Here is a 21,365-nt window from a genome sequence, read left to right on the forward strand (position 1 = left end):
AGCAGAAACAAGTCAACCTGAAGGCATACAGATGATCCAGTTCCTGTGTGTGAAATGCATAGGGTATTGCTAACAAATCTACTATGACACAGGTTTCAGATAAATAAGTATTTCCCAACACCTGTTCAGGGTGCATGGATGAACATAAAAATGTTCCTTAAAATAGGAAAAATGATCTGAATTGCAAGATTGGTAATGCCCTATACATGCACAAGTTCAAATCCAAGTGCACGTTAAGCTCAAGTAAAAGAGAAATAAAGAACAGTATTAGGAAAAGAGCTGATCTGATTGGTTCATTCTTTCTTTTGTCATTCACTGTTCCATTGTGCCAGGAGAACTGGGAGCAGGCTACTGGAATATAAGAGGAGGAGCAATGCACTTTGTTTGCTTGACAAAAGTTCCCAGTGGCTTCACACAGGGGAATGCAAAGGGCCTCTGCAGGTTGGGCAGGCAGCGGCCTGTGAAGGCCCAGAGAACAGCGTAAGCAAAGCAAAGGAAGCAAGCCATGTGCACGACTGGTGCCGTTAAAGCCAGAGTGTGACAAGATCAGACTTCCATGTTCAAAAAAATTGCTGGAACAAAATAAAGGACCCACTGAGCTGCTGAAAGGGTAGCTACAGAGAGACCATTCTGGAGGTCGCAGCTTAATTTAGATGAGAGGTAAGTTCAGAACTTATTTAACGATGAAAGGAACAGGCATACCCTTCAAATGCTTCCACACAGGGAAGAAAGCAAATTTACTTCTCTAACCTACGCTGAATAATGTTCACCGTGGCTACTAGTACCACATAAGGAAAAACACAGAGAAAGCAGATTTGGACAAAATGGGAACGAGAGTAGTTAAGTGATCAAAGAGTTTATAAAAGCAAAACAGATTTCAGTAAGAAACACAGGAAATAAAAATATAAAGGCTATATTTGTCTTAAGATAGTCTCCCCTGTAAGGATATACAAGAAAACTAATAAGACAGTAGAGGAAATTGGGTAGATGGAGATGGAGAGGAGCAAAATCTTTCAACACAGAGGCACTCCACTGTATTGCCTTTTTTAAAAAGTGTGAATAGACTATCTATTTGAAAAAAAAAAAAAGAAAGAAAAAGAAGATAGAGTAAGGATAACACATTTGTAACTGTGCTATTATGGTAAGGGAGAGTTACAGTTACTACAATATATGTATTTATACTCATGGTGGTTTGTAATAAATAAAATCATGAAACTGTCAAGTATTTATTACCATAGTTTGCAATTTACTACCTTGGGACAAGGAAGCCTAGTTTAAGTTAGAAATTCAAAGCAAAACAAAGGAAAATTCACAGGAGGAAAATTTCCAACAGAAAAAACAGAGAGTAAATACTGCCGTATTGAAGAGCAGGGAGGATGTTAAAGTGTCAGAGCACAGAGACGGTTTAGAGAACCCAGATACAAATCCAATCACTATAGAGAGGACAGAAGAGTGAAAATTACCAGCTAGTATTCCTTAGTAGAAATTTTAAAAGGAAAAAGAGTATTAAAAAGAAAAATAAAAAACACTCTCGGAATAGATCAAACTCACTTGAACCAAAGAACACCAACTACTGAGTTTAAAACAAATCCAGCGTGTTAGACATTTTCTTTCAAAGGATCAAGGACTTTTAAAGATTAAAATACATACTGTAAGTGTGAGTTTTTTGTGCCCTGCAACAGTTCTACTGTCTGCCTCTTGGCACAGGAAACTTTGGAAGGACCCATCATCTGTTTCAAGTCACCAGCATTCCCAGAATGGGAAGGACTTCGAGGCATGCCTACTTCAACAAAAGCATCGTTACAACCTGCAGAAGGGATAAAGTGAAAATCCAAATGTCACCTTATCATCAACAACCACTTGAGATGGAAACAAATCAGAACCCAACTCAAGGGAGACCCAGGTAAAACAGCTTTCAGCTGCAAAGAAGACACTATAAATTCAGGCTGTCCCAAATTTCATTCAAGATGAAATTTAAAGAGAAGACCCTCACATTTTCAAAAGATTTATTAGGGGTGGAAGCGTTTTAGAAAAAGAAACACTCTACTTGGAAAAAAATTATATGTATACATTTACTAAATTGATGCTTTCCTCTTACACAATTACATCCACTTTAATTTAGGAAGTTCCAATGTAATGGGAAGTGATTCTTTCTGTGGGAAGTGTTTTTCAGTTTATTGTGCCCTGTGTTCTTTGGAATTTCATTCAAGATGTCTTTCTGCATACTTGACGTAGGATGAGTCATAAATGGTTAGCAAAACCAGCTTGAAATCACCGCAGAGACTTTACGAACCCCTTTATCTGGGTAACGTCAGTTCAGAAGGAAAGTTACCTTCCACAGGGTTTGACTTGGGAGATGGCTGCTCAGGTCCAGTTGTCTGTCTAGATGGGTCACTGTGATTCCCACTCAGCACTTTTTCCCCAAGTGATGAAGTGGCTATTGCACCATATTTTATATTCGGAGACTAAAACGATAACAGAAAATAACATACAGATATGGCTACCATTCTAAAATTCATTTCAGGTGGAAGTTTAAACATATTACCAGAGGCTTATCTCTTAGAAACAGCATAGATCACACTCCTCTAGCAAAGAACGTTACCTGGGCATGTCCATTTAAAGAAGCAGAGATTTTTTTGCCTTCTGTCTGGATACTGTTGATATGGACATTGACAGGAGTCAAGCCAGGAGGGGGAGATGGAGCTGTGTGCCCGTAGGTGGGTACACCAGACAACAAAATATTAGTTAATGTGGCTTGGGCAGTAGAAGGAATCATAAGGTGTGGTATAGCAGAAAAACCTACAATGACATTTCATGCAGACAGATATTAGAAAAAAGCTCATATTTGACAAATATTACTTTATCATATTCAGTAAAACCAAAAAACTTCATTTTTGTTACTACAAATTCAGAAGAGTTCAGTTTTGATACCTCTCGTAAATAGGTTTACCATTACTATAAAAACACAAAACAATGTTAAAATCGAACCAGACTTGAGAGAATACTTAACCTAAGCTCTTCACTGTATGGAGGAGGAAACTAGCTAGAGTTAGCCTGTCCATATGACTATCAGGCACATCTGTCCAACTGGAACCGACATTTCCTAATTATGAGGTCAGTTAGCTTCATGTGTTATTGCCACTGCTTCCTGCTCATCACACTCTTTTTCCTGATCTGTTTGTCATGTTGGAAGATTATATTCTACTTTTATTAAAAACTCACAGCTTTGTCATGCTTCATTTTAACTAATTTACACACTGGGGAGTTTCTCTTTAGCCGCAGTATGCTTTGAACCATAATTTTTCCCTAAGGAAACGGGACAACTGGTACATTTTATTTAAAAACTGATACAAAAAACCACACCAACATGCCTTTGATTGTACTTAAATGACACTCACCTGTGGCACTTGAAGTGTTAGCAAGCGGGGGTGCCCATAATGTGGGGCTGGGGGTGCCAGAACTTGGACTTTGCAAAGGACTGACTGAGCTATTAAGAGCATTCAAGAGTGAGTTTGGAGTTGTTGATGTGTTTAGAGATAAGGTGGTAGGCCCCAAAAGACCTGCAATAAATGAATGCCAAGTCAATATGCATACACTCAATATTAAAAATACAGATGGGCACCAATATTGCCATTCGGAATGCACAATGAGAGTCTGATATTTTCCAAATATAATATGAGTGATAGATTACCTTCTTTCGAATATTCCCAAGAGATACTACATGATACAACTCCAACACAGAACCCAGACTATCTACAAACAGATGCTGATCAGAACCAGAAGTTAGGTGTATGTAAATCAGGGATGCAGTCAGGGTTACTGAGCAATGCCAGCTGCTTTGCATTCATTTCAACTGGCCAGGATGAACATACTTCTGCTCTAGTGGAAACTCATCTTTTTTTTTTTTTTTTAAGATTTTATTTATTTATTTGACAGAGATCACAAGTAGGCAGAGAGGCAGGCAGAGAGAGAGGAGGAAGCAGGCTCCCTGCCAGGCAGAGAGCCCTGATGTGGGGCTCGATCCCAGGACCCTGGGATCATGACCTGAGCAGAAGGCAGAGGCTTTAACCCATTGAGCCACCCAGGCGCCCCTGGAAATTCATCTTTATTTCTAACTATAACTCACTTGTTTTCTGTTTCCAAACAAACTCTTTTCAAACCACTTACAATTAGCAGAGAATAGGGGAAGGTTCTCCTGCAGTAGAATGATTATGTTTTTGAAGAGGCTGAGTTACTTGGAACAGTTTGCTTTTATTTTGTCAAAACACACGACCATCCCTGTGGTCCATGGTCCATCTCAGTAAGTACAAAAGCTTTCCTCAGAGACAATTTTTTTGTTTGTTTTTTGCTTCTTTTAAGGATTTAATGTTTGATTTAAGTAATGAAACTTCTCTTCAGGCATTTAAATATATTCTAAAGTAAAATATGAAGTTGTATATAACTTTTTCATAATATTGAAAGTATGAAGTATTACAGGATAGGAATAGACATGAAAACATTTTAGAAACTGAGTAACTGAATCTTTGCTCTGGTGCAGGAAGAACTTGGTTCCTGCCAGATTATCTCACTGGCACATCCTAACTGACATGCACGTGTTGTTATGACTGTTTAGTGCAAGGGACGATTTGGGGAGAGTAGAGGCCAAGGGGTAAAGAGTCTGTCTTTACTGTAATGGTGTCTAGACAGGGCTACCTGGAATCTTAATCATATTATAACCATATAATTTTTAAAAGCAAGAAATAGCTGTTAGAAAAAAAGAAGTGACAGAAGGCGAAGAGTGTTTTTTCTGTCTCAGATCAATACTGAATGAGGCAAGGGGATTTTGTAGGGCTATTACTTTCACTTTTCATAATGAGGCTACGGAAACATGTGCAAGAAAGTAGTGAGCCTGTCCTAATGGGAATATGGCAATGAAACCCCACCTGTAAGCCAGGACTCCACAAATGAGGCGGTACAGGGTACAAGTAAGAAGCGCCCCCCTGTTCTCAAAGAGCTACAGCACCGAGGGAGGACGTTCTTCCACCTTCTACCCTGTGCTGTAGATAGAAACACAGGTCATCGCTCCTCTTGGTAGCTGCAGCTAGATTCCCTGTGTCTGGATGAGGCTGTGATGACCACCAGCGGGGGAGGGGGGTGTCTGCTTGCTCCCACCTCCCCCTCTCTCTACCCCTCCTACAGACTTGCAATTACTTTTTGAAAAACAAACTGGATAATCTTTACCTCTAGGGATGGATGGCAATATTGCCAATGCAAGAGAGAATAAGCACATAAATTATAGTCAGCCTGCTCTCAGAGCTTCACTCTCAGTGGCATTCTTAATTTAGAAGAACAAACACAGCCACTGAAAATAAAACAGTCAGACCTTGGTTATTTATGCCAAAATAAAAAGAATCTAGGTACAAAATCTTTGGAGTCTAACAAAAAAACCCAAAATGGATTGATGTGAGTTTTGTTGCTTTTTCACCTAATCTTTGGGCCTGACATGGGGAAAAAAAGAGCCTTTAAAAACTGTAGCCCCAGATGGTAGAAAGAAAGGGAACGGGCTAAGCAATCCCCCAGTGACTGAGAAGCGCTGTAATAATAAATTTTATACCTAGTCCAGTGAGTCCGAGGCCTGCCGAAGCTAAGATGTCCAGGCTGGGACATGCCAGGCCGGCAGGGCACGATGCTGGGGACGGGCTGGTTGCTATGGTAACCCCACTGCTTTCAAGTCCGAGGAGACATTTCCTTGCTTCATACATATTTAAGGCATTTCTCTCAACACTTTTCACAATCACAGACTATGAAAACACATAATGGGAAAGAAAAAGGTGACACGCGAGTAGTCTACAATGAACTGGGGAGGTGGGTGAGAAATGAATATGGTAATAAGGATTCCAGGAAGGAATATATTGATGCGGTTTTAAAATCAACTGAAAAATTCTAACCACTTATTTCTTAAGTTTGCTCCTTGTGGTAAAACCATAAAGGGTTAGTTATAATTTTCTGGGTGTGTCCTGTGTTCCAGGCACTGGGGTAGAAGCTGTACATAAATCTTGATGCTTGCCAGAAACCTTCTGGATGGGAATTGTGATTCACATTCAGGGAGGATAAGGGTCCTACCCACGGTCACAGCTGGGCAGGGGCAGCAAGAGGACTGGACCTCCGGTGGTCTGCCTGTACAGCCCATTCCCTTGGCATCCTCGCGCTGTTACATTAAAGCTTTCTCCCTTTGATCACATTTTTACAAAACAACTCAAACTTGTCACCATATATAGACTGCATAGTAACAGTCACTTACGTTTGACATTTATAGCCTACTAGTTAACTAATAGACCTTGAGGTACCCCTGTTCCTCACAGATGGCATATCAATGGCAAAGCTTATGGTAAAACAAACTTCTAAACAGTAATTTTTCTTTTTCTCAATGGACTCCTCTAGAAAATTGGAAGTGTGAACTCAAGAGGAGAGCCTCAATGGGCAATAAAGAAAATTTGTGACTGAAAAAGCAGTTAAAGCAGTACTCAGCATCCGGGTCAGGCAGACAGAACTAAATGGCCCTGGGATGCAACGAGGCTCTAGAATTCTCACTTTTCATCTATAGCCCCCTGACTTGGCTCATTTAGTACTGAACTCCAGAAGATCCTGTTGTGCCTGACACTCTTCACATGCACAAAGTCTCTTCTGGCTGTATCTTCCAGTCTTGGAAGTCACTGTGTCTGCAGTGACTCCAGTCAACTCAAATTAGTTAAGCATGACACTTCAGGACACATAAAATTAATGTCCTGTTCTCTAACTTTAAACTCATTTTATCACTTAGAAACAAACCTCTCTTTTTCTTTTAAAGTTTTCTTTTGATGAAGGCACGATTGTTTTTAAGTTGGACACTGAATACCATGATATTTATATCTATAAAAATCGTCTGTGATATACCTTACACCATGATACATATATAATAAGATTTATAGAAATTAAAAAATGGAAAGCACAAATGTTTGGGGTTTTACCTACTAGAATAAAAAGATACATTAATGTTATTACTCAGTACATGTTATTATGCGACTTGCTTCTTTTATTCCACACCATTCTTGTCCTTTGACTCTGGTACATAGGTCTCCTCAGGGTGTCTAACTGGGTGTACAATGCCGGCGGGCAGGAGGATATCAGTATTTTCAGTGTGATTAGAAGGTCCCAAATTGCTCCTCAGAGTGGCTATGCCAATTTGCCTCTTCCCTCACATTCTCACTAGCATTTACTATCATCAAGTTTCTCCCATTAAATTTTGACTATACATGGAATTACTGAAATTTTGTAACATGTTAGAGAAGTTCCAAGAAGACTGAATGGAGGACACATCATTATTTACTTTTGATTATCATTATTAGTTTATTATTTATTAAAGAGAATGAACACCTATTCTTTAAATCTCCAGGGCTAGCAGAGTGGCTCGCAAAGAGTATGTAAATTAAATATTTTAAAAATTACATTGGATATGTACACATACACATTTAAGACAATGTTTAGCCTTATCAACTCTCTGATAACTTAATAAAGCTGAAAGTTACCACGTCTTTTCTTACTCATATGTTTGTAAGAAATAATGGTCATTAAAAATAAACTCCAAAACCAACACAAAAAGAAAAATGATGATCAAAAATGAATGTTTTTACTAACTTATATATTTAAATAACAAAGTATAATATATAATGACATATATATTACATAGAATATTTAATTCCATATATATGAAAATATACATGTATATGAAAATAAAAAAGTAATCTAGAATGGGATAGGATATGTGGTCTTCTGGGCCCAGATCTGAACCAACCTTGCTTGGTTGTTTCGGCTTTGGTTTAATACTGATGAAGACATCGAGCTGTTCCATCAACTGAGCAATGAACTGTGGATCAACTTCAATTTCTTCCTTCATATCAAACATCAGCACAAGGGGAAGACAACCCTAAGAAATGTCACAGTAGAAAGTGCAGGAGGTAAAATGTTACTCATTTAAACATCTGATAATATAACATGCCTACAAATAATGCAACATTCTATGGGCTGAAAGAGTAAACCAAAGTATTAAAGCTCAATCACATGCTTTCACAAAGCTTAGGGAATTCGTGTGGAAATAATGCTGAGGGCACAAACTATTTTTGAATGACAAAATTATATGTGTCTGAAGTTTCTGTTATTGGCCCTGAGTTTTTTACCCACTTTCCACCTTGGAAAATTCATCCATTCTCTGACTTCCATTTTGTTAGTGATGCCAGAAACTAGACACTGAACCATATCAAGGGGACTAATCCTGTGCTTTTGCTCAAAGACTTAAAGTACTGGCTTTTATTGTCTTCTGAATGAAATCTAACCATGTTTCAGCATTTCAAGATCTCCACATTTTGACACAGCTTTGCTTGTAAAATCATAGGCCTGTATGTTCATACATCTGCCCCTTCCTCCAGGCTAGACCAGCCTCCTATTTTTCAAATGGATTCTATACTTTGGTCTCAATTCATCCAAAGGCTTCTTCACCAACTGAAGACCTACCTCTCTTCTGGTGCAGCTCCAACCTTACCTCCTTCCTGGAGTAAAGTGCTACTACTGTTTCTTCTTTTAGCTTTCTTACTTTTTAGCTCTGCTGAGGTCCGCACTTGTTTTTTCTCTGATGCTTTCTTCCCGGCCCTGAATCTACTAACTATAGGAATCTCATACTTGATTCCCAAGACACTCAGTGCTAGCCCAACTGCTGGGTTCTGTACATAAGTATTGGCAGAAGTAATAGTCAAATACACTGGAATTAAAAGAAATCATGGTGTTCCATTTTCCTTACGGATAAAAGTAATTTCTGTATTTAAAATGTATGTTAAGGCCTTTCATTTCCTTTAGAGATTTATTTATTTATTTGAGAGAGAGACAGTACACATACATGTCTTGGGGGAAGGGTAGAGGGAGAAAACTCAAGCAGACTCTGTGCTGAGTGTGGAGCCCAATGTGCGGTTTGAGATCATGACCCAGAGATCATGACCTGACTGAAATCAAGAGTCAGACGCTTAAACAACGGAGTCACCCAGATGCCCTTAGGTTAAAGCCTATTAATTTATCCCTTCTTCCTCCCTTCTTTTATTTATTTTTTTAAAGATTTATTTATTTATTTATTTATTTGACAGACAGAGATCACAAGTAGGCAGAGAGGCAGGCAGACAAATAGAGGGGAAGCAGGCTCTCTGCTGAGCAGAGAGCCCGATGCGGGGCTCGATCCCAGAACCCTGAGATCATGACCTGAGCTGAAGGCAGAGGCTTTAACCCACTGAGCCACCTAGGCACCCACTCTCTTCTTTTAATATTGTACAAAACTGTATCTCATTGCATACTTATATTTTTGGTAGGTATGATCAAAGTATGAATATGAATTCCTAACTATACAGAATGCTTGAAAAAGTTCACTTAAAATAATACCTAAAGAAAAAAAAACAGAAAAAAGAAAGTTATGAAGAGCAATCATAATCATCTTTGGACACGAATATGCTACCTAACTAGTGGTATATTAAAAGTATCCTTATGTGATGCCCGGGTGGCTTGGTCAGTTAAGCCGCTGCCTTCGGTTCAGGTCATAATCCCAGGATCCTGGGATCCAGCCCCACATCCAGGTCTCTGCTCAGTGGCGAGCCTGTTTCTCCCTCTGCCTGCTGCTCTTCCTGCTTGTGTGCTCTCTCTCTCTCTGCATCAAATAAATAAGTAAAACCTTAAAAAAATTAAAAAAAAAGTATCTTTATAAATTAAGCTTGGCTAAAAAAATCATTCACAACAAAATAATTATATATTACAATCCTTAAAGATTATAACAAGTTCTTATCTTTTGGATTTTCTGGGGTCCCTGGGTGGCTCAGTTAGTTAAGCATTGGACTCTTCATGATCTCAGAGTCCTGGCATCCAGGACTCCAGAGTCTGCTTAAGATTCTCTCTCTGCTTATCCTACTGCCACTCCCCTCCCTGCTTATGCTCCTCTCTTAAAAAGCAAAAACTGGACTTTCTGAAAGTTTCTCAAAAACAAATTCTGCAAGTTATTATTAGTAAAGACCACGCCCAAGGCTTACTGTTTCAAATGTCACTAAAGGTCAATTTCTTGAACAGGAGAATACAGTGGTATTTTTAATAAGATAATTGCAAGTCCACATTATGTCAGTCAATCCATTTTGTTAACTATGTATCAACCTATACACTGTGGTGCTGTTGTTTGTTTTTTTATTTCTTTTCAGTGTACCAGAATTCATTGTTTTTGCACCACACCCAGGGCTTCATGCAATACATGCTTTTAAATGAATATAGGAAGGACTGTGGGAAGAACCAAGATGCTCTTCAATGAACAAATGGATAAAGATGATATGGGCCCTATACACTATGCCTCCATCAGAAAGGATGAATACCCAACTTTTGTATCAACAAGGACGGGACAGGAAGAGATTATGCTGAGTGAAATAAGTCAAGCAGAGAGAGTCAATTATCATATGGTTTCACTTACTTGTGGAGCATAGGGAATAACCGAGGACATGGCAAATGGAGAGAAGTGAATTGGGGGAAATCAGAGAGGAAGACAAATCATGACAGACTATGGACTCTGAGAAACAAACTGAGGGTTTTGGAGCGGGGAGTTGGGTGAGCCTGGTGGTGGGTATTATGGAGGGCACATATTGTATGGAGCACTGGGTGCATAAGCAATGAATTCTGGAATATTGAAAAGAAATTAAAAAAAAAAGAAATACTGCACATTTTAAATAGGAAGCAGTAATGAATTATATAATGACTATTTACTTCAATGCATTAAGACAAATATGTGGCTTAAATACCATTTTTTAAATTGTATCAGAGATCTGAGAAATGTTCACATGTTTCATGCTACCAAAATTTATATTTTTGAGGGTAAAAGGTATTTTTACTTTTCTGTTTAAATAGACTTTCTTTGTCAAATGCAGACAAATACTACATGTCAGGAGAAAATAATCACCCTGCATGAAATACAGTGCATTATTTTTTTTTTTTAAAGATTTTATTTATTTACTTGACAGACAGAGATCACAAGCAGGCAGAGAGGCAGGCAGAGAGAGAGAGGACCCTGAGATCATGACCTGAGCTGAAGGCAGCGGCTTAACCCACTGAGCCACCCAGGCGCCCCAATACAGTGCATTATTTCATTGTATACTCTTCTGTGTTTAGTTTAAGTTTAAAAAAAGTACAGCAAAGAAATTACTCACCTATGTAATGAAATTGAGCCTGTAAGGGATTACATACTTTATTCTTATTTTACTTCCTTTTAGCAAGAAATTTATTTGAGAAGGCTTCCAAAGTGTTTTCATAAATACCACAGTAGTAAGGTGTGTGTAGCCACATACACTGTACCCAAATAAGTAAATAAAATAAAATGAAATTGTAACACTAATTTCAGTAAACCTACCATGAGATATTGCCTTGCAAGACAGACAGACTCAATGGTGCCCTGGAGGTAGACGGTGGATTTCTTTTGTGGATTACTGGGGTCAGGAAAGTGGATCTGAGCACCTGTTCTTTGCATGATATGTTTGATGTTGCTTCCATTTCGACCCATCATAAAGAGATGATGTTGAGCTGCAATGTCTAGTTGTGTGCTCACGGGAATAGCTGATGCTAGGCTCCCAGCGAGATGTTCCAACAGCATGGCAGTTCCTTCCTACGAGAGAAGAGTAGGAAAGAAATAATCCTATAGAATAACTATCCACATACAAGAAAAGACTCTAGTGCACTTCTACTAACTATGGATAGACTCAACACATTCTATAAACCAAAATGCAATTCGAGGGAAAATTCTGGAAAATGAATTAATTTAAAATCCTTTAAAAAATAAAATTTGCTTTGGGGCACTGGGTGGCTCAGATGTTTAAGTGTCTGCCTTTGGCTCAGGTCATGACCGCAGGGTCCTGGGATGGAGCCCTGCATCAGGCTCCTTGTTCTGTAGAGAGTCTGTTTCTCCCTCTCCCTCTGCCCTTTCCCCTCGCCGCTCATAGTCACTTTATCTCTCACTCAATAAAATCTAAAAAAAATAAAAATAAAACTTGCATCATTTGTACACTTAGGATGTTATAATTATCTCAATTACTTACCTTCACAGCACTGGTGTTATTCTGAGACCCTCGTACTATCACAGTAGCACCATACATTTGAGAACGCTGCTTAAATGACACCGAAATGTTGTACGTTTGTGATATGTGCTGAATCGAGGGGGAGTTAGGATCGGGAACTGGTTGAAGAATCCCAGCGATTGGCAGCTCAAACATCAGCACCAAAGGAAGCAGCTCCTAAATGAAAGTATGAGAGCCCAAGCAGACAGCTGAATCACCACACATTTAGAGATGTGCATAACTTATTCCTTCCTTTCTGAGGATGGAATTCTAAAATGTAAATTGTTTTTATTAAATACATAAGCTTGGGTAGAGTTTGCAAAGTTTCTCAAATGAAAGGAGTCTTTTGTGAAACCTGGGCGTCTGTAACTTAAACTGCCTATGGAATTCTTCCTTGGGCCTCTTTTTCATCATTTTAAAATCATCAGAGAAACTGAGTCAGGTGCAATCTGGAATCTCTCTAAGAAATATCTTCAACACATTCAAACAACTTTTGTCATTATTTCCAAACTACTGAACATACGATTTGGCTATAAACTCATACATGAAGATATTTTTATTGCCTTATGATGGAACCATTGCTGACACTGATTTACAGTATTAAAGTAATAAACAGTTACCCGAATTCGAACTCGGGCAGATTCTACTCCTGCTGGTTGTCCTGCTATAGATACCTGCAAAAGTAGAAAATACAAAGTTAGATTTTAATCGAGCCCACATCTGCTTTTCCAGTCCATTCACACCCTTGCCATTCAAAATGTCATCCAGGGAAGAACAGCATTGCCCTTCACTGGGAGCTTGTTAAAAATGAAGGATCTCAGTCCTACTTAATCCTAATTTGCATTTTAATGAGCTCCTTTGCTGACTGGTGTCATTTGATTTACATCAACCCCTGGACTTAGCTAAAACTTCACAGTCCCCATCATGCCATCCTGTCCACTTTATCATTTCTCTGGTTCACTGTATTTTTTACCTTTTATTTAATCTTCTGCATACTGTATATCAGGTCTGTACTCTACATTACTGTACAATGTTATTGCTGCCGTAAATACTCAAAATATTGAACTACTTTATGCTAGGTGGTAAAAAATAATTATTGCTCCAACACTACCTCCAGCTCTCTCCCGGGATCCCCTGAACTTTCCCATGATCCATCAACTAAAGAATTCACCTTGCATGAGGGTAAAGGCATGGGGCTCTAGGGCACTGTTCCTAATAGACCATGCCCCATGCCATACCAATTGTCAAATATTTTGAATACTGCCATTGCTTTCTATCTTCCTTATTTATGTCACTGTCACATTTGTCCCCACAGAGAAAAGACTGTCACCTTATTCATCTTTGTGGCTGACAGTTTCTAGAACTGTGATTAGAGAAGAAACTTCCAAATAGCACAAATAATACTATCCATTCTTCACATACTGAAAGTGTACGGACAGGTGAGTTTCATTTGTTTTCAAACACAAAAACTAGAAAGAACGTGTATAAACTAAAGAGATACATAATTCAGTCAATGTGAGGAAGACGGGCACCCGGGCACTGCCTCTGAGAAGGTGATGTGGTGCACCCTGGAGAACCATGTGTGTGAGGCTACAGACAGAATCCCCACAGTGGACGCGTGCTCGGAGTAGGCAGAGTTCCAGGTCCTTTCCTCACATTATGCTCTCTGGGCCTTGTCTCAGAGACTTCACTTTACGTTGCCATCACATTTACGCTGCTCCCGCCCTTCTACAACCACTCAGAGATGAAAAGTTTATAGTTACCTACGCATCATCTCTTAAAAACAGTAGAGCACCTTCAGTCTCCTTAAAAAGGGGCCATATATATTTTTTTTAATTTTTATTTTTTGAGTATAGTTGACACATAATGTTACATCAGTTTCAAGTGATTTTAATGATTGGACAAGTTTAGAAGTTATGCTATGTTCACCATAGCTATCACAATACCACTGGCTATATTCTCTATGCTGTGCCTTTTATTCCCATGACTTACTCATTCCATAACTGGGAGCCTGTACCTCTTACTCCCATTGTTGCCCATCTCCCCTCTACCATCTCCTCTGGGAACCATCAGTTTGTTCTCTACATTTACAGGTCTGTTTCTGCCTTTTGTTTATTCATTTGTTTTGTTTTGTTTTTTAGATTCCACATATTCACAAGATCTTATGGTATGTCTGTGGTTATTTTGTGCTTCTGTCTCCCAAAAAAGATATGCATATGGAAAATTAAAGCTTTAATTCATGCAAAAAGACAAAGCACCTGGTTGCTTTTTTCTGCTTGGTTATTCCTGTTGGAATCTGGAAAGTGGATGTGGCATCCTGTTTCTTCCATCACTTTTTTAATATTGTTGCCACCTTTGCCGATTACATGGGAATGTTCTGTATGTGAAACATCCATCTTCAAGGTGACTCGATTACTCTATACGGAAATAAGGTATTAATTCTTGATGCATGAATAAAGAACAATTCCTTAAAACACTTTTTCTCCAAGGGAAGAGTACTAACAAAAAGTGACCCGACGGGAAACACTATAGATTTCTTGGTAGTACCATCTTAATCTATAAATGTATATTTCCTATTTCTCTTTGGCTGTAAAAAAAAAATTCTCATCTTAAGACAGATCTGTCAGAATAAATTGAAAGATAACCCCTTTACCAAGATAACTTTTTGGAAAGCAGCATTTAAATAAAGTCAGGCATAATTACAAATAAATTATTCAGTTTTTTCTTTAACAGAGATTATTCATGAAACATTTAATTCAAATAACAAAAAAATAAAAATAATTACAAGACTGCATATATATAGGTTAGTAGGAGTGTTGAACTATGACAGAAACAATAAAAATAAAACTCAAAACTGAATAGGAAAGTATCTGTAAATGTTATTTTCACAATTTGTCTATTACTGTAGGTCAAACTTCACAGAGCAGACCTGTTATTCTCAGTGATAGGAAGAATGAGGAAGGGCCAACAATGCACAGAGCTCCAGAAGTAACATGGTTTACTTAAACCAAAACAAAGTATAAGATTAGTTATAATAAAGCAAAACATAAAATTCGAAGACATAATGAATAACTGTGATCATATTAGAATCTGTGTACTTAATTTTGGGAAATTCGGTATTATAAAATGAGAAAGACATGAAATATTTTCTCATTTGTAAGACTGATGTAAAGATTCTTCAATGCTCAGAAACTAAAATTAGAAAGTCAAAATACAACAAGATGTTAAAAATATCAATGGTTTTTACATAGCCTTAATTTAAAAATTTTAAACATATCCATTAAACACTTTGATTTTTAAATTTAGTTCTTTTAGTTTAACATTTGAAGTTCAGGAAATCAATATTCTTCCTGGGAAAAGATTCTAGAATATTTAATAATTGTAAGGCAAATAAGTCTTAAAAATAAAAAAGAGGAAGAAAAGAAAAAAAAAAAGGAAGAGATCAGAAACCATTTCAGTGAAATACCAAGTGGCAAAACATAGTGGTTAAGAACCAGACAGCCTGGATTTAAATCCCACCTCTTTGTTTATTAGCAACTGGATTCTGGGCAAACTCCCTAATATCTCTGTGCTGAGTTAGTTATGAACATTAAACAAGTTAATATTTGTAAGATGCTTATTAGCAAAGTGTCTGCCACATAGTATATGATTTAGAAGAGTTTACTAGAATAAATTCTCACAAATCAGTATACATTTTTACAGAATTATATTTCCCTATTATCTAGCTTATACCTGCAGAAAGAGAAAGAACTTATAAGACAAAGTTGTCAAGTTTCACGCACATAGGCGATCATTCTGGCATCATAAAGGCAAATATGATAATTCTTCTAAACTTCATCACTTGCCCTATACTAATCAGCATCATTGTCTATTTCTGAAGATGACATATACATACAAACACATATATATGTACTTATATGTACGTACATACACACGTGTGTGTGTGTGAGTACGTATATATAATATTATTCATTTACCTAGCTTGAGAACCTATTCAAATTTTAAACAGAACTTTACATCCATTGTAGAATCACACATGCTTATTTTAAAACCCACCATTACTTTCTCCTGGTTTTTCTTCTCCAAATGGTTCTTTTCATAACAGCATGAAGTAGCCCTTGCAGAGACAAGGTTCTGACATCTGAGTGTCCTTAACATTCACTTACTTTTGTGTCTAAGACAGACATGATCATTTCCTTGGCCTCCTTAACATCTTCTTTCTTTCCAGAAACCTTAATATGGGGATCTATAAGAAACCAAAAACAAAGAGCTCATATAAACCCCCAAACTCTTTGTTTTAAAATTGATGTTACAATATAAGAAAAGAGATTCATAAGAAATTCAAGATTTAATTCATTCTAGGTGTGTTAACATTGTAATCAAAACAGGAATATGGAAAATCCCCAAGTTGTATATTTTTCTATGTGGACTTTTTTCCTTCTAAAAGCTGGCTAAACTATTGAACTGCAAAATGAGTTTATCACATAATTATTTTTTAAACAAGTAAAGAATTTATAAATTCAATTTATTACTTACTACATTCTTGCTACATTCCAAGCCCTGATCTAAGGCTTTAAGAGTATTAACTCAATTAATCTACCCCACAGCTTTGTAAGGTTCTTTTCCTGAGGAAATTAAGGCACAGAGCAGTTTAGTAACTTGCCGTACGAAAACCACTAAGAGACTCATTCATTACAATCCAACGTCTTCCAACTCTGGATTCACACTTTTACACTACATGATAATCTAATTCAGAATTTATCTTTACACACCAAGATTAATATAATAAAACATAATGATTCAGCAGTATTTATTTAGAATTAGTGTTACATGACTACTATATGTATTAGTATATATTATTAATTACTGCCACAGACTGTTACAAAGGAAAACATTCATTCATTCAGCAAGTACTTTCTGAACCTCTACTATGTACCAGGCACTATTCCAGGGGCTGGAGGATATATTAGTAAAGAAAAAGACACTTGTCCACATGCAGCTTACAGTCTTATATACAGGGAGAAAAAAATGAATCAAATAAATTATCTAATGTATTAGAATATAACTTGGGAGAAGGAGAACAAGAGAGAAGGGTGAAGAGTACCAACTGTGGGAAGGGGGTCAGCGCATCCGGCCTCACTGAGAAAGTGAGGTCTGAGTAAAAGCTTGAAGGAGGTGAGGCAGTTCGCCAAGCTGGAATCTTCACAAGGAGGGAAACACCAGAGCCAAAACTCTGGGTGAGGATGTGTCTCTTTAGCTCTCTCTTTTGTCAGGTTTCCAAGTCTCCCCTGCAACAGGGTGTTCTGTTACCCCATGGGTTGGCATGACAGAGACCAAGACCATTTGGGGGGAAGCCAGAAGTTCTCTACCATTAGACTAAAGTGATAAGGCTGAAGAGCAGAGAGGGCATCATCATCACCATCACTAGTGATGTCAACCTCACTGACCCCCTACAGCACACCTTCTCTGCTGAGTCCTTCCTACTCGGAACTACACTTCAGATCAGCAACGGGGTCCGGAGATGTTTGCTGAGCATTTTCTACAATTAACAAGCAGTTCCAACTGAGTCCTTCCAAACCATCACTTCTCTAGGATAAGAAAAGAGAACCACCTGGTGGGAATTTTATCAAATTCCACATACTTCCTGATACTGTGACTTCCGTATCCCCATCCAACAGTCCATTTGAAAATCAATGCCATGATGAGCAGGTCATATTCATAAGGTAAAAATGAGCAATGAATAGAGAGAGGAAGGAAGGGAGGGGAAGATGGAGGGAGGGAGGGAAGAAACCCTGCACTAAAGCTACAGGATCTTAAGACCAGGACAGAGCAATCACAGTCAACAACAGTGCACCACCAAGTTTCAGAGCTCAGGAATGCCTCTGGCCTCCTGCGGGGACATCCCAACAGCTGTGCTTAATTTGAGTCAGCTGTCACCTCTAGCCACCCGCGCTACCCCCCCTTCCCAGACTATCTCCTGGGAGCTGCCCTAGGCCTTAGACTCTTCTCCTTACCCTGTTCTTTAATCCTTCCTCTGATGCCTGCCATGTCACAGGGACACTATGAAGATGAAAGATCTAAGGATTGGTTTAAACCTTCTAAAACGTTTAAGTGTCAGGTATTATAAGGTCACGGGCCTAAAAGTGGGGCAAAACGGATGTCAAACAAGCTGAAGTCAGTATGGCATCATGTTCACATTGCTTACTCTTTAGTGTATCTTAACAGGAACCACGTTTTCTCTGTAGGATTCTCACCAACTTTAACATACTTATGTAAACAAAGCATTTTCTTCAGTGATTTTTATTATATCCATTATAGCTCCTCTAGGAAATATTCACATTATAAGCTATCTACATTCAAAATTTTGATCCCAGCTATCTTTGACTTTGATTTTAATTACCGTCGGCTGACTCTGATGTTTATCTCCATTGAAAATGCTTACTACTGGGGGATAAGGACCTGGCATTTCTCAAAATACACCTGATTGCATTCAATTGTAGCATTTGTTAAAATGTACATTCCTGGGTCTTCAGGATCCAGTAATTTGGCATTTTGTTTGTTTCCCAAGTTATTTTTCAATCATGTGTAGCACAGAACAGATAAAACCACATAAAAATATAAATGTAGTATCTTATGTATCAGCGAAGAATATATAACATAAAATGGTTCTACAGGAGAAAAATGTATTTTCTTACAAAATAAATTAACAGTTAAGTACTGAGTGGTATGCTAATATGAAAACCTATTACTTGTACAGGTTGGATAATCACATTAAAATTCCTATGCACCTGTAGAGGGACAAGAAGCCTCAGATCCAATTTATTAGAGAATTTTATTTTCTACCATCTCTGTATCAACAGAACAATAAAATGAAAAGCAAACACCTCAACGGAAAATACATTTTGTTTCAAAGCGAAAGAGCACCATCTAGTGACCTAAAATTATAAATTATCAAGGGACATAGAGATTTACACACAACACACAGTCTCCAGGACCTAAATCAGCACTTGTTTGGAAAATGGATCTTTAAATAATCAAGTCTCATAAACAGTCATGAGAAAATCAATCAAGAGAAAAACAATCATGACAATATTCTGGTTTAGACTGCTAAAGTGGCCAATAATAGTGTCTTCCTCATGCCCTCCTGTACATATCTTGCTTAGAAGATATGTACAGGATGTGAACTCTTATTCAGGGCTGGACTTATTGTGCTTATTTCAAATCCTGAAGTTCAGTTCTCTGTATTCAATGAATGTTCTCTTTCACAGTTTAAATGTATCCTTGAAAGGGGCTGAGGTTTTACTCAGACCTATTCTGGAACTACTTGATGGAGAAAAGTTACAGGATTAGCTCTATTAACGAACATAAAAGAATAGGCCAGCTATGAAGATAGTAGGAAGACGGCAGAATAATAGGGAATGAGTGTAAAATCTCCCCTGACTCAAAATAATTGCTCTGAAGGACAACTCCAATTTGGGCCATGAAAGTTTTGAGATATTTGCCTAAAAATAATATTCACTGCTTTATAATCAACCCTCAAGCTCTCTAAATATGAGGATTGTCTTAATTGGTTTTATAACTTCACAGCACCAAACAAGTAACAGATACTCATTAAACAGTAGATGAATGGACTGAAGGAGCCCTTATTTTTGGAAATGGCTTCCTAGACGGAGGAGATAGAAATTCATGGGAAGAGACTAAACTTCATATCTAAGGTGATCAGAGGTCCTGTGCATCCCAGAACCATTTTGACTTCAAATATTTTTATCTCAGTACCTCTATAAAAATAGAGAGAACTCTCAGATGTCCATCCAGAATTTTGGTTTTTAGATTCCTGCCCCATCAATCTGTTTACACTTCTGTGGTGTAATCCCATGGAAGAGAGGAAGACCAAATGGTGTTGCAACCTTCAATAAGTTATATGAAGTTGTATGGACATGGGTAAAAAATGGGTATTTTTTTACATGTATGCTGCAAAAGAGCTAAACCTTTGAGCAAAAAAGGCTTTTATGACTTCCATATGGAAATTCATAAGGAGTTGATAAGGCAACAACTGTTTTATAACAATACATGCTAAAAACCATATTTTCAGTAAATATATATATTTTATATTTTAATATATATATCCCATATATATATGTATATATGGGATGTTTATATGAGCTTAAGTGAAGTTTAGTTATGATTTTTTTAAAGATTTAGCTCTTGGTACTCTGGTTGCACTCTCTGATTTCCCATACTTGGAAATATTCCCATTCCTGGAAACATTAGTAAAAAATTGTATTGCATTTTCCTTCTCTCCTCAAGCTTAAACTTCCTTTCATTTATTCTTATTCCAGAGCAAAATGTATAGGACAGATTTATGTCAGCTTTATCATTGTATTTATTATGCTACAGAAAGTAATGGATTATTGACATATGATCAATTCAAGCCATCACTGTTTCACCAATGATCTGTTGATAGCTATTTTCCTGTCTCCATGACTGAGTATTGTTGCAAAAAGATTCAACACCAAAAAATCAAAACAATGCTTTCATTCTCAGCAGGTTCTCTGGGAGAGAGAAAACAACAGAAAATCCCTTGTTTAACTAACCTGACTCCTCCCACGCACAACACCCAAAATAAAAGACATAATATTAGTGCTGCACTTCTGTTTACAGGGGAAAAGTTCCATGTCATGGCCTGAAATCAAGATGGCTTTGGTACCTTTTATGAATGTATATAAAACTGTCAAACTGGCCTCATATCCATAAGAAGAGAGCAGTGGACAGAATGCACTTTCTTTTGGCTTGGAGCTCTCTTCACTTTTATTTCAAGTTCTTCCTAAAAAGTCTTAGCTTTTAAAACTGTCTTAGAAGAAAGACATTGGCTGGGACTGGGTCCATCACCACTGTTAGAAGTGGTCAGGGTTGATAGGCCTCTCCAACTTCCTCTAAAATTCCCTGTAACCACTGGGAATATATCCACAGCCATCAAGAAGTTAGTTCCAAAGTAGTAATGGGAATTTTTTTTTTAATTTTTTTAAATAAGAAAGACTGTGCTGTAGGGTAAGGATTTTATGAAACACAAAATATAAACCAAGACTCAGAAAAAGGCCTGGGCATCCCCTAGGTACTGGCTGACTAGGATCATATAGGGAAATGCTATGAAAAGCCAGCAGATATCAAGCAGAATGTATTAAAGGTTTTGATGACTGACTCCGCAATAGATTCCTTTCACACTGTGGGGAAAATATA

General features: G+C 37.7%; 1 protein-coding gene across 3 annotated transcripts in view; it reads right to left on the reverse strand.

The window, feature by feature from the left end:
- Positions 1–21,365, reverse strand: part of BICC1 (BicC family RNA binding protein 1) — a 262,003-nt gene that overhangs the window by 24,067 nt on the left and 216,571 nt on the right. For all 3 annotated transcript variants that reach the window (XM_045069916.1, XM_045069915.1, XM_045069917.1), the window contains exons 4-14: positions 16,295–16,374; positions 14,387–14,545; positions 12,749–12,802; positions 12,111–12,305; positions 11,429–11,680; positions 7,811–7,942; positions 5,594–5,780; positions 3,399–3,560; positions 2,603–2,799; positions 2,333–2,465; positions 1,651–1,807 (exon numbers count right to left, since the gene is read on the reverse strand). In XM_045069916.1, the coding sequence (XP_044925851.1) occupies positions 1,651–1,807; positions 2,333–2,465; positions 2,603–2,799; positions 3,399–3,560; positions 5,594–5,780; positions 7,811–7,942; positions 11,429–11,680; positions 12,111–12,305; positions 12,749–12,802; positions 14,387–14,545; positions 16,295–16,374 (1,708 nt within the window). The remainder of the gene's footprint in view (positions 1–1,650; positions 1,808–2,332; positions 2,466–2,602; positions 2,800–3,398; positions 3,561–5,593; positions 5,781–7,810; positions 7,943–11,428; positions 11,681–12,110; positions 12,306–12,748; positions 12,803–14,386; positions 14,546–16,294; positions 16,375–21,365) is intronic.

The sequence above is a fragment of the Mustela putorius genome, unplaced genomic scaffold (assembly GCF_011764305.1).
Source record: "Mustela putorius furo isolate JIRA1106 unplaced genomic scaffold, ASM1176430v1.1 tig00003949_pilon_pilon_pilon, whole genome shotgun sequence".
Taxonomy (NCBI): Eukaryota; Metazoa; Chordata; class Mammalia; order Carnivora; family Mustelidae; genus Mustela; species Mustela putorius.